Raw genomic sequence first — 13,634 nt, 5'->3', positions numbered from 1 at the left:
TTTCGAAGCACTGCTGAAAGTACTAGTCGCACATACCATTGCATTCTCTTAAGGGCCAATTCATTCTACAGCCATGTTCATGTTGGATTAAATATTGTAAAAAAGTTACCACGGGTGCTTGTTAAGGTTCATTTACAGTCATTATTGTTAATTTTTCTGGTAATGATAGTAAGGATTCCTCAAAAGTGCCTTAGGCACTGTATGTGTAGCTCACAAACCTGAAGAAACCTGTTCAGAAGAAACAATGAGAAGCAGTTACTGTTTTAGAGGTGGGAGGAAAACCCCAGAGGAATATTCTGGTATAAAACCCACGGAATCAGGTAGGGACTGAAAACCCAAGCCACATGTGGACCGAGCCGGGAGTCGAACTCGGACCGCAGGGGTAAGGTGGGGAAAAGACCACTACACCAACTCGGCTCCTCTAAATTGTTAATTCTTCCATGCATCTGCACAAAACTCCCGGCCCATGGAAAGCTCCTCAGTCACTTGTTGAACTTAAAATGTGTATGAGTGATTCACATTTTTGTAGTACATACTTGCCTCAGTGTCTCAAATTTGAACTGACAGTTACTTGTCAGTAACTACATTTACCCTTATGTGTTGTGTAAAGAACAATAAAGTGAAGTGTTGACAAGGAGTGTTTCAGTTGAATACCAAATCAGTCCTCACTGTTAATGATGTTCACCTACATGTAGCCCCCACCATTCCAACAGTCTTTGTTTGAAAAACATGGAATTTGCTACCACTTTTCTACATTTTGTACATGTACCCCCAGTACTGTAGAAAGCATACACAGGCATGCAATTTGCACTTGAAGGTCTGTGTGCACTTATGTAGCATAGGTTAATAACACGGACCTTTATTTTTTTGCCATGGGAATCTGGAGAAATGCTTTTAGTGTACCTATGGGTGCATGAGATGTTTGGGTTTTGTTAGTGCCTTGTTTTTTGCAGCGGAATAGCCGTGGACCTCAGTGCTGAAATCAGACAAAGTAGGGGGAAAACATCACAGTCATTCAAGAATGTACATGTACCTGTTATAAATGTTAAAGTGAAAGTATTTTCCTCTCCCCTTGCCATCTGAAAATGACCCAAATTTGTCGTCGTTGCAGGGAGCAGCAGCCTAGGGCTTCAGAATCTGGTGGAAGATAAGGACGTGGCCGCCAAAGCTGTAGCGTTGGTCGTCAACAGCAGCCGGAAAGGGGTTGTGTCGCTCTGCGCTGATGTGGCCAGTATACTCAGAGCAAAGAAGAAGTACGTCCCACATAAATAGTTTTCTTTTTTTCATTTTCCTTGCATTAATTACTGTGCATTTCTATGATTCATTGACTAAGGAAGAGAAGACTCATGATGAGATACTCATAAATTGATTGCACACGAATGTAAAAATTTTAATTCCCCAGACTAAAGACGCTGTTGCTATACCTCGTGACTCGGGGCAAGCTTTTGCATAGCGACCACCATCTCTGGAATGGACTGGTTCCTTTGTGCCCTTTTTTCCATTGAGAACAGTGTAGCAACAGTGTTTTTAGTATGGAGAATTCAAATTGTTATGTTCCCGTGAATTTAAAGAATTCAGAGTACTAGATTTTATTCAAAGGTCTCTCGCAAAAGGCTTATTTACACACGTTACGTGTATTTTTCATGTACAGGAAACATGTGAAGAGTTAGTCAAGACTGTACTGTTCTGTAATCATCCGTCTTGTTGGATATGACGATAATCTGTACAGTTTTCAATTCATACAGTGTTCACTGGCATGTTACACTTCACCTTGTGGTCAAGCTAAATTTGCACATTTTCATGTGTGCCGAAGTTTAAAAGGTACGCATGAAATTTAATGGATGCAAGTTACAAGTACCTTTACATACTGGTACCGTATGTACTCGTACCTGCAGTGCGTAGGGATACATGTATGTAATGGACAGCATCCAATAAGTGCATGGATTAGGGGGAGGTGCTGCAGTGAAGTTGTCCATGTGAGTACAGTGCACGTCCTGTGGAGTTCTTGTCAACTGGATAAAATGTGTAGAACCTGTCTGTTAGAGACAGGATCCCTTTGTCCAATTTTGATTAATGCAGAGACAGCTTTATAAACCCGCCTCCAAGGAGAGAGATGTTGGTATCTAATCTTACCGTAAGTTGCCTGTCGGTGGTGTCGGGGCAATTAAAAGGGGGTGCCAACTCCGCCCACAATGTGCATCCCTGTCAAAGGAAATTTGGGGTCCCGCAACAGAAGTTCCAAAGACAGGGCTTAGTGTCACACGTGTGAAAAATAGGGCTGGAAACCATAAAAAATCCCGCTGGGATGTGTCAATAGGTAGTGGAGCAAACCACTCATTAATTTTACGTCTTTTTTGTCTGGTTGTCACTGTTATAATCACTGAGGGCCATCTTGACAGCTGTAGAAACTCTACAACATCACAAGGGTGCAGGGATTTTAGATTAAAAAACAGGTTTTTTTAAACTACACTCGTTGAATGATGAGCAAGTCTTTAGAACTGTCAATTTGTGCCTTAAACTTTGACACGTCGGAGTTTTAGACAGGTTCCATCTCCATTCTTCCCCAAACACTAACCATCTCCCACTGTCAGGATAATTTTGACACCTGAAGAATGGCCTCAGTGAGGAAATATTAAGTTGGCAGCAGTTTTTGCAATCTGAAAGAAGGATGTTCATGTACATGTACATGTACCGTATCTTTGGGTACATGCACCTGCAAAGTATGAAGAGCAGGTGTGTGCATCTTGTGCTTCTGTCCAATGTACATGAAGATTTGTATTTGTTCATGTTCATGTGTTCCTTGCCCATGTTGTGATTCAGTGCCTTGTTGTGGCGACAGTGTGGGCTTTACACGAATACAAAATACTGCCCCAAGTTGTTCAAAGAGGCTCTGGCTTTATGTGTATTTGGTGTCCTAGAACTGTCTCGAGAATTTTAAACCCACACTGGCTGTCTGGGATGATTGTGTAGGAGTTTTGTCCACCCCTTGAGAAAGTAAGGGCTTATCCTGAGCTGGTCTGCAGCAGACGTCACTGGGGACAGGATTTTTAGACAGAACGAAAAACTCTGACCTGGTTGACGAGACTTTCATCTGATATTCTATCCTTCTTCTGGTAATTGTTCTCAGGATGCCATTGAGTTGGTATGGCCTATAGGTAGCACTAGTGCCCTGTGGGGCTCTGACCAGCCTGGAGTCCAGCTATTTTAAGAATTGTGATGGGTCGGTGAGGGACTTATTTTTACACTCACAAAATACTCACAAAGTAGAGACAGAATCCTCATAAAGTGCACTCAGAGAATACTTTGTGTGGTCAGATTAAGTGCTGTCGGGATGGGGTTGTCAATGAGGACACTATGCCATGTGATGTAGAAATGATGCATTTAAACCTCTCAGATTTTAAGTAGGCATCTCCAAGCTCTTCTCAATACCACGCTCTCTCAGGACGAATGAATAGGAGGTTTGTATGTATTGGAGGGATCAAACCATTATGAGGCTGGCACTAAGTATTTCTGTCCAGAAATACCAGTATGTCAAATGTGATACAGTAGTCTGTGGGTTGGCTCATTAATCTGCAAAATCTTGACACATTTTCCCATGGGTTTTGGAATGGGTGACTGAAGGAATAACATACACGTACACAATTCAAATTGTTATGTTTATGTGCAATCTCATAACTCAGTGAACCAGATTCATACATGTGCCAGTATCTTTTGAATTGTCCATTGTCTGGTTGTAGAAAACCCAAAGGTTTCAAAGGACGGTGTCCAAAACAGAGTTCCCTGTTCCCTGCTCCCTGCTGAGAAAAAAGTACATGCATAGTATATTGTATTTCCATAACTGCTTACCGACTCACATGTTCAGTGTTTTGACCTATGGATATCACTTACTCAATTTTCTCATTGGTGTAAAGCATTGGCTTAAGATCTTAGTTACGGTACATGTACATGTACATTATGAGTAGTTGCATGTACAAGCACTTTACAGTATATCTACATGTACCTATCTGTGGCACAAGTTAAAACATGGTACAGACTAATAAAAAACACTTGTTTAACAAAGAATATTTGTACATATGCAGAAAACACATGCATGCACGTATTGAAACCAGTACATGGACACGCCGGTACCAATATTTGTATGTGTATAAATCCTAATGCAGAATTGTCCAAACTTATTTTCATCCTTGTTTGGAGGGGGAGACGACACAGGGAAGACACTTCTTTTGTTGTAGAATTTCAGTGGCCGGGGAAAAAAAATGATCCCTTTCTTCAAAAATACCAGAGCAGATTTGCAGTGATAATAAGGAAGGAAGAGACAGATTTTGAAATCCGGCCACACAAATACCCGGGCAAGGTGACCACATTTCCTTGTCTGTGTCAGCGGGGTTTGTGTGTCCGGAATTCTTGAGCAGATTTGGAATGTGACTGTGAGATTGAAATGTGAAAGACTGATGGAATGTGGGAGCAATCGCTGAAGTTCCTGAACTTACATGTACAGTAAATCTAATACAGGGAGACCAGTTGTGTCTGCAAAGTCACATGACCTGCATGTATAGCAGGTAGCAAACATCAACATGTAGCCTCCTCTGTGTGCATGTAGCAAAGTGTGTCATAAGTGTTACTGACCACAAAAAAAAGCTTACGGTTGATACTCAGATTACTGATGTGCTGAGTGCTATACCAAAAAAAAAGGCTTTATTTTTTGTGAACAATGCTTATAACACATGTGGTATGGGAAGATGTTATGTTTGTACAGTAGGTCACATGAATTAACGGGCATAATCGATCTTATTTGGCCTGAGTGCAATGTACATGATGGCATATGTACACAAAACAGCATCTCGTTGTTTGCCCAAAAATCAAAGTGGGATGTACCATTCACGTACATGTACCGACCTGTACTGGTACTTATCCTATAACCAGAAGTGGAAAAATGGAATAATACACTTTGAACATACATGTACATGTACAATACATGTACGGTATCTGTATGGAGTTGGACACAGATGCACTACAGTATAAATTTTGTGTTCCACTTGCCCCCACAGAATAGAAAGTTTCTTTTCAAGTGGACTTGATGCACATGCACCACCAAATGTGCATGTACATGTACCAGTACATGTACATGGATGCCCATGCACAGTACATATACGTAAATGTGTACGTATGCACATGTACATGTACATCAACCCATTAGTGACAGGTAAAGGTCCAAGCAATGAGTTTGTCTTGGACACCCGTCATGCAAATATTCTTATTCATTGTATAAAAGTTGAAATTCTTTGTTGTTAAAAGTATTGAAAAAGTGCACTCTTTCAGATGTTTGGAATTGTCAAAGCTTTCCTGTACAGCTGAAAGTGCTGTTGATGCAGAAACTTTCTCAGTTTGCTGATTGAAAATATATCTGTGAACAATCCTAGAGTTACATGTACCATGTACGTGTACATGTATTTAGCAATAATAAATCACCAAAGAAAACAAATGTATTGCAGCAAAATTTTAAAATCCAGCCTTGGATGGTATCACAGTTTTTTCTCATCAATTAGGCAATTTGCAAAAGCATCAAATCCAAAGAGGCCTAATATATATTGGTAGTCAGCAAAGCAATAATTAAAAATAGGGTTAATTGAAACACTAAGTTATGTACATGTACATTCTCAACAGTTTGAGTGAAATAGCTGCCTTGCATCGACCCATTAAGGGTGAAAACTTGACTTTGACTATGTACATGTACTGGTATGGTATGGTAACATGTTAACAGTGCTGGGGGGTGTATGCATGCTGCTTGATTTCATCCTGTCAATCTGTCAGCTTTGGACTGGTAACCTGTGTTGCAGAAATAAATGTACTTCGATAATTTTTCAGGAAGATGTACTCGTACTGTGGCCTAGTCACAAGCTACTGTATGTACCGGCACATTCCTTACTCTAACCGTACATGTACAGCACTACATAGTACATGTACATGTACATGTAAGGGAAGTTCGGAGCCCCTTAAAACTTGTACCGGTACATGTACAATGGAACTGTACAAATACATGTACGTCTCTAGATTCTGGCAAAGGGGTAGATTTTGGAAGATTTGGGAAGATGTCGGGCCATGAAGGCAAGAAGGGTTTCGGGTTAATTTCAAGATGAGCCACAGAAATTTTGTTCCCGATGCAGAATATATACAGGTTAGCATTCACGGACCATGTACAATATACAGTACCATACATGTATATACTTGTACATGCACATGTACAGTTGATGTATTCATGCAAGCCAAGCAATTAGAACCATGGCCAGCTTGAAGAAGTGGGCAAATCTTGCAAGTACTTAGTACTTCATTGGTTGGAGCACGCTGGTGTTAATAGTTCTGAAATAGTCCTAGTCATGCCATTAAGAACCTTAATGAGGTCTTAATGGTGTGCTGTTGTTAGGGTTAATAAGTCGGCTCAAGATACTGTCGGGCAGACAATGGGAAGCGGCGGTACACTGCAAGTTTGCCAGTGGGATCCAACGATGGCCCTCCCATTCAGCATCTCTGGGGTTCACCTGCGGGGTCCCCCAGCAAAACAGAGAACTGTTACCACCGACGAAGGAGGGTGGGGGGTGGAGGAATTGTCAACAACAGACCGGGGTGATTTGGAAGAGGAATACGTCCCTTTTCATCGACCCTTTTTCCTCTCTGCAGAGAGGAGATGCTTGCTTCCGCTACTCTGCAAACATTCCTGGGAGGTGTTTTTACAGCGGGATGCTGGATGATCCTAGGCTGTGTGTGTTGCGGCACGTCTTATCTTCTTTTGGTTGGGGGGAGAAAAAAATGGACCCCTGAGATGTGAACTTTTTCCGAGTAGGGCCAGTCTTCCTAGAGGGGGCCAAGGAACCAAATTACTTCTCTTTCACTTTGATGACATACGTGTAAACTGTACTTCTGAATGTTGACTTAAAAATTTACATACTTGGAGATGGATTGTGGCTTGTTCCAACAGTTTCCAAGTTGGTGTGAGAAATTTTGTAAACTACTATCGCATGTATTGATACACTGTTGTCAAGCTTATGCCATGCATAAATTTCATCAGTATACACCCTACGGAATTTGATAACACCTGATAGCGTACCATTTCTGTAAGCTTTTTCGTTGATCTGAGCAGACTCTTGACCATTGATGTACATGTAGCTGGTGTATACGTATATGTACATGTACTGTAGCACTATGTGTACATTGTACATGCTTATGCCATGCATAAATTTCATCAGTATACACCCTACGGAATTTGATAACACCTGATAGCGTGCCATTTCTGTAAGCTTTTTCGTTGATCTGAGCAGACTCTTGACCATTGATGTACATGTAGCTGGTGTATACGTATATGTACATGTACTGTAGCGCTATGTGTACATTGTACATGTAGATACCAGTATTTTATGTTAATGTCTGTCAGACTTGTTATGGGGGTACTTGTAGGTTCTGTGTTTAGGATTACAATGCGCTTTGAGCACAACAAAAGAGGGCACCCATATCTTTTTATACTCACCGCATAAGCGCATGTTTATCATGGAGATCAATGGCACGTTTGATGCAGAGCACGCTGAGTACGCTTAATGAATTTATTCCTTAATGTATGGTCTTTGCGTACATGCAGAATGCATGCAAGAACCCGATTGGAAAACTTACTACCATCTGTCTTTCTTTTGCCTTTTATGGTGTACTTCAACTTGGGGCAAGTAGCCATGATGTACTGTACACAAACTGTGTTTCCAATTCCAACACAGACTGAAAATACCCATACACTGGCTGCATGATTCTTTTTGTACATGTATGTTGGCCATCATGCGGTTATGGGCTTAAGTTATACCGTAGCTCGTTAAAAGGTGGTGAGGTGGGGGTGTTTTTACCAAAGCGAAGGTACGGTATCAGCAACTCACAGTAACATCCCTCTTGTCACTGCCTACCTTTGCTAGTCTCTGATATAAACCAGACGACGGGGCAATCATTCAATCAGCCTATTTACCAGGTTGCAGTCATTCAATCACACAATTTACCGCACACCCACTTTCAACAAGTAGCAGCCACTAATGAGCATCTTCAAGAAGGTCCTGTTGAAATGGAATGATTGAGTCCCGTTAATCGATTCCCAGATGTTGGCTGTTAATAAGCCAAGTATGTACCGTATCTCTCTGATTGCCTTTAATAAAAAAAAGTTCCTCACAGATAATTATTTGAAAGAGGTTGACCTGCTTGGGCAAAGTGGCCCACCCTGATATTAGACTTCTTTCCCATCACAAATAACCTTACCAACATGTTCTTATAGAGTACTGAAGTGAATACATCATACTCACACTTACATGTATATGTGTAAAAGGCATTATTAGGGAGAGAACCAGTTTGAACTAAACTTCCTGGTTCAAAATAGCATCACACTTCGGTACAGTACATGTAGATACATGTACTGTACAAGAAACTTCATGATACCGGTACATCTAGGTACAGTATAAATGCTGCATTCATTAAACATGCCGGTACATTCAATTATACATGTACCGGTACTAGTACATGTACTAGTTCATGTACATGTACTAGTACATAAGTTCATGCACAGGTAAAGTATGCAGTGACTCATTTTCTGCGTGAATTTTTGGTTCAAGCTCAAACATTTTCTTCACTGCAATGTCCAACATTTTAAGAATTTGTGCCTTTGAATTTTCTGGCACTGCCAGATACCACAAATAGTATTAGAATTTCCCTTAAATTTTGCGGTAGACTTGAAGGATCTTGTTAAGTTTTTCCTGTAAGTTTACCCGTGTACATGATGTGCATGTACGTACATTATAGTGTGTATGGAACTGTGGATGTATGTACACATGTAGAGTAGAGTTATCAATTTTTCTGCTCTGTATTTTGCACTCTCCGTGTTTTTAAAGTTTCCTGAACCACAAAACAATATGGCATTTTTAATATATATGTGCGATGCAGAAATGCATTAATTGCCCACTCATGCCCTGGTGTGTTTGTTTGGAGGCAAGCCGACAGCCCAGTCCTCCAAGCAAGTTTGTGGGGGTCGAGAGCATTGACAGGATTTGCCGGGTGGAGCAGTAGTCAGTGTATAGCCAGCGGGGCTCCCCAAAAACCAAGGCAGCTTGGAATCACAAAGCCGTCACAATCCAGCCCGGCAGCTTGCAAACAAATGCCAAAAGAAAAGGCCTAACAGGGAGAATAAGACCCAGTGAAGGATGAAGCCCCCAATCTCATCCCATTGTCAGCCCTGGCGTTGAATCACAGCACCCAGATCTCCATTTTTAAACCTCTCTGTCCTTTTATTTCCACCGACCTTTCTCCTTCTTTTTTTTTTCCAGAAGTTTCAGAGCATCACCCCTTTTGAGATGGGCAGGCCATTGAGCTCTTCCCTTCCCCCCACTTGCAATTACAGCTGAAAATTTGTGTAAGCGGAGTTGCCCGGTTGGGGCCTTTTGTCAAGGGGTTGTCAACAAAAGACGAGACTGCATTCCAGCGAGCTTGCTGGGGATGGAAGCTGGTTAGCAAACAAAAAGCCAGGGCTCTTCAGCCCAACACAAGAGCCAGAATGGCTTGGTACGGTCATCAGGGTTTTCGCAGCGGTCGCTGAACTCTCCCGCCCGCCAATTCTAACCTGTCACATCCTTCCACCATCGGTTTCACGGATTGTTGTCACATCAACAATCCAGAAACGATGGCCAGGCTATGCCCTGTGCATGTACGAAACTGTGTATCTCAAGCAAAGGCAAAGTTCTTATTTCTGCCTGATTGGACGTTTTGGAACTGTGATTTGGCGGTGGAAGTCCTTTTTTTTTTAATCGCCTGTGATCGTCTATTGAGTACGCAGTGGGATCATTAGATAGATTTCTTTGGATTCAAAGGTTTAATCCCTCAATCAGGGCCGACTTAACTTCTGCTGGAAGAAATGTTGGAATTTTTTTTTATTTTGGGTAATGACTTGCCGAAACAGGTATTAGGTTGTGTAAACAACAGGGCCAAACCTACACGTACACATGTCACTTGCAGGCAGTTGGAAAAAACATCTTATGCAAATACCAAATCTCAAGTGAAAGTTCAAATTTATACTTGTTGGGAACCAAATACATTATTACTTTTACCCACAACACCATCGAGATTGCGCTCTCTATCTGCTGTGATCAATGATACAGAAATGCCCCATTGATGTATTTACAGAAAAAAAATAATTAGAAAACATATTCCATAGCAACATTGCATGTATATAATACGTTATCTAGAATTACATTTCAGCTCAAGTTTCACTAGTTTAAGATTTTGTTATTCTCTCTGAGTTGATTATCCTTAGACATGCAGACGGGTGCTCAGTTACCATAAACTACTGTATAGTCCAACAGTTGGTCATGGTAGTACACATCAACTGAAGGATGTACACGTGCATGTACAATGTATGTGTACTACATATACATGTAGTTTGGGGTCTTGTGCGTGAACGAAAGGAGATGTCATGAAGTGCAATTAAGGAAAAGGACACAAGGTGTAAGTTCTTTTAAATCTTGGATTTACAGTGCACTTCAGATTGGGAAGCGCAAAGTTTTTCCCAGCATGAGAACTTAGTAAACACATACATGTACATGTACAGAGTGTGTATACAGAATGGTTCCTGGAACTTCCTTCTGACATGCATGTACATGTACCTACCGGTGTGTGTGTTCTAGACTCCAATAATCCGAGGGCACAGAAACTACTCTTGAAATGAGAGTTCCAACATGTACATTACCACTTCCTTGTGTACACTGCTATTGCAAGTTAGCCCCAACCCACCGGGAATTCAGGGTCCTTTGAAATCCATATAGAAGTTCTAAAAGATTTTGGAGGATGAAGGAAGGTGCAACCTGGGCTCCTTACATGTAACATGGAACTTGATGCTCATCGATAGTACAAAGGACGCATTATTGGTTTCTTCTATTACAAACGGGTAGTGGTGATTTTTTAAGGATTCGGGAAGGATTCAAGCCAAAAAATGCTCTGGGAGTGATGTTGGGTTGATATTCATTGCATGCAGGGAGTTTACCTACATTGTCTCTTTTTCCATTTTTGAAAATTGTACATTAGCCCTAACCCCCTAGGGGGTATGTAAAATCATATTGAAATTGGAGGATTTGGGACTGTTAGGGTTAGTTTAACTAACTAACTAACACAGAATCCATTGTCATCAGTGTACAGAGTACCAGGAGTTGACCTGAAGTAGTACTAGTATGTGGGAACATCTGCGCATGTTGTACAAGTCCGTCATCTCAAGCAGACGTTGTCTACAATTTTCCATTCCAGTAACATGAAAATATAAATGTACTTGTACCGGTAGCAACCGGGGGTTTGTTGAAACTCTTTTTTATTTCTTGTTTTCTTTTCTTTTTTTTTGCAAGCCAAGCAGTGGAACATGAGGAATTAAACCCCCATGGGGGAGAGAGAAGGGTGGGTGAAATAGTGGGTAAAAATGAGCATGCAACACACCCCCATATTTACCAGGACAGTGTAGGGATGAGAAAAGCACCAGTATTACTTGTTACAGGTGTTTTTGTATTTGTCCGTCATGTGGGTTGTACAAATGTACATGCACCATCATTTTATTGGCAACAGATCCTGCTAATTTTACCATTATACCGGTACCTTTCCCCATTTGTAGATTCAATCTACACTGTACCTCTGATTGTGTAAGCCCCCTCCTCCGTCTACAATGTACCAGCTGCTGTAGCGGTACATGTCAATTTGTCTGGCATCCTTTAGTCACAATTCTGAAAGTTGTGAGCAGATTTTTTTTTTTTTTATTTGTAGAGAGGTGGCAAGTAAAAAAAAGCCTGAAGGTGTTGGGGCGCGCAATGGGTCACATTACGGGAGGCTATTTTGCAAAGGATTGAAGCTGGAAATAATTATGACCTGCTGACGGCACAAAGGTGCATTGGTTGCGCATTGGGGCCGATGCTCTAGGGCTCAGGACAGGAACAAATGGCCCTGCCTGGTTCGGAATCCTGTCTAATCATTGTTTACCCTGTATCCCAGCAACACATTGATGAGGGGCTTTTGACGACACAGGCCAAGTTCTGGGGATTCTCGATACTTTGCCATGCACAAGTGAAAGTGAATTGTACCAGTAAAAGAAGCCCATACCATACTCGCTTTTCCGAACTTCTCTCTTAAAAAGAGGGGGAACCGGGATATTGGAATATTGTTTTAGAAAGCTGGCCATATGTTGACAAAAGTTGCTTTATACATGACTAAGGGTTCTTCCACTGAAAGCATTAGAAACTGTACACACAGTTGTGTTTTTATTTGTTAGTGTACTACATTTGGGTTTAGTGCATCTTGAAATTTCTTTGCTTCATGAGGACTTTCCCGTTAAATACCGGAACATGGTACAATACCTAATGCTTTGAAATATCTTGGGGGGGGAGCTAAAGGGAGTTTAAGGGAATGAAATCTTAAAAAGTTTTCAAATCACGTTCATGTACAGAAGAACATAAACCGAACACAAAACTGCTTTTGTGTACCTCAATATGAACTGCTAAGTCCAGTTACATGCTAATTTGAGACAGTGGCACTGTTGAGCTGTATTTGTCTGGCTGGTCACGCTTCACCGATTCCGTTTAGGGTTCTTGTTTGACACCCCTGAGTGGTCTGTGTGCCATCAGGATAATCCTGCTCGATGATAATGGATTGTCAAAAGGGAAGCTTGTTCGTCCCCCACAGCAGGATGGGACAACATTGCCGACATTGTCCTGCCTGATATGTCTCAAGGAAATAGGCTGTACTTCGAAACCCTTCTATTATGTTGGAAACAGTGCATAAATCTTTCCTGGAGGAAAACTGGGGGAAGATAAACCTGCATTGCAGTATGCATTGTGTTAAGGTTTCTTATACCATAATTATAGCATTTACAAAACACACACCCAGTGAAATGAATAAGACGTTCAAAAATAAGAAAAGTTGAAGACTTGAAGTGAACTGCACCTGGCACCTTGGAGCGTGTACAATGTACATTATCCAGGCAACCTAACACTAATCATGGTTCAGCCATTATTACCAGTATAACTGTTATTACCAGTATCTTGAGATTGCATTTAAGTACATGTGTATACACGTGTCCTGATTGTTACTCTACGCAATAACTTTTTGGTTATACATGTAAATCCAGATTGGAACACACACTTGAACTTCAACACAAAGAGCTCCTGAGGCTAAGACGGAACCGCCAGCTGTCCGGCAGTGCAAGCAACAGAACCAGTCGCTCCACCAGCCCAACGCCTCCCTCGTTCAGATCCTACGGCTTCTCCTCCTCTTTGTCTCTCTGTCACAATTCGAGCCACAAGGTGCACGTAGGTGGATTCCTTGTCCTTATTTTAGTCACAGAATGAAAGGAAGTAATGATCTGTGGGTGTGCCCCGCTCCGGCGCATACATGTACTACAGCCCTTCAGTATCTTTCCAGCATTTTCAGCAGCAATATGTTAGCAACATTGTGCCAATGTTTCATTTTGTTGATTGGTAAACTGGATGGAAGTGTCTCAAAATACTTTTTTGGAGGTACTCCTTAGAAAGTTGTAGAGAAAAACACTTCAAAATGCAGCTTGTCGTGACATGCTAGAATTTTTCTCCAGAAAAGTT

The 13,634-nt window shown here is 41.4% G+C and overlaps 1 protein-coding gene across 5 annotated transcripts in view; it reads left to right on the top strand.

The window, feature by feature from the left end:
- LOC110973031 (uncharacterized) overlaps window positions 1-13,634 on the top strand; it is a 39,245-nt gene that overhangs the window by 17,734 nt on the left and 7,877 nt on the right. For 4 of the 5 annotated variants that reach the window (XM_022223434.2, XM_022223433.2, XM_087134484.1 and 1 more), the window contains exons 2-3: window positions 1,112-1,253; window positions 13,166-13,346. In XM_022223434.2, coding sequence (XP_022079126.2) covers window positions 1,112-1,253; window positions 13,166-13,346 — 323 coding nt within the window. The remainder of the gene's footprint in view (window positions 1-1,111; window positions 1,254-13,165; window positions 13,347-13,634) is intronic. The other variant, XM_022223436.2, reaches the window with a different exon arrangement.

This window comes from Acanthaster planci, linkage group LG03, assembly GCF_054643075.1.
Source record: "Acanthaster planci isolate LZ-2023a linkage group LG03, COTS_SCS, whole genome shotgun sequence".
Taxonomy (NCBI): domain Eukaryota; kingdom Metazoa; phylum Echinodermata; class Asteroidea; order Valvatida; family Acanthasteridae; genus Acanthaster; species Acanthaster planci.
Note: the sequence above shows the minus strand (reverse complement) of the source record. Positions and strands in the feature narration are given on the sequence as shown.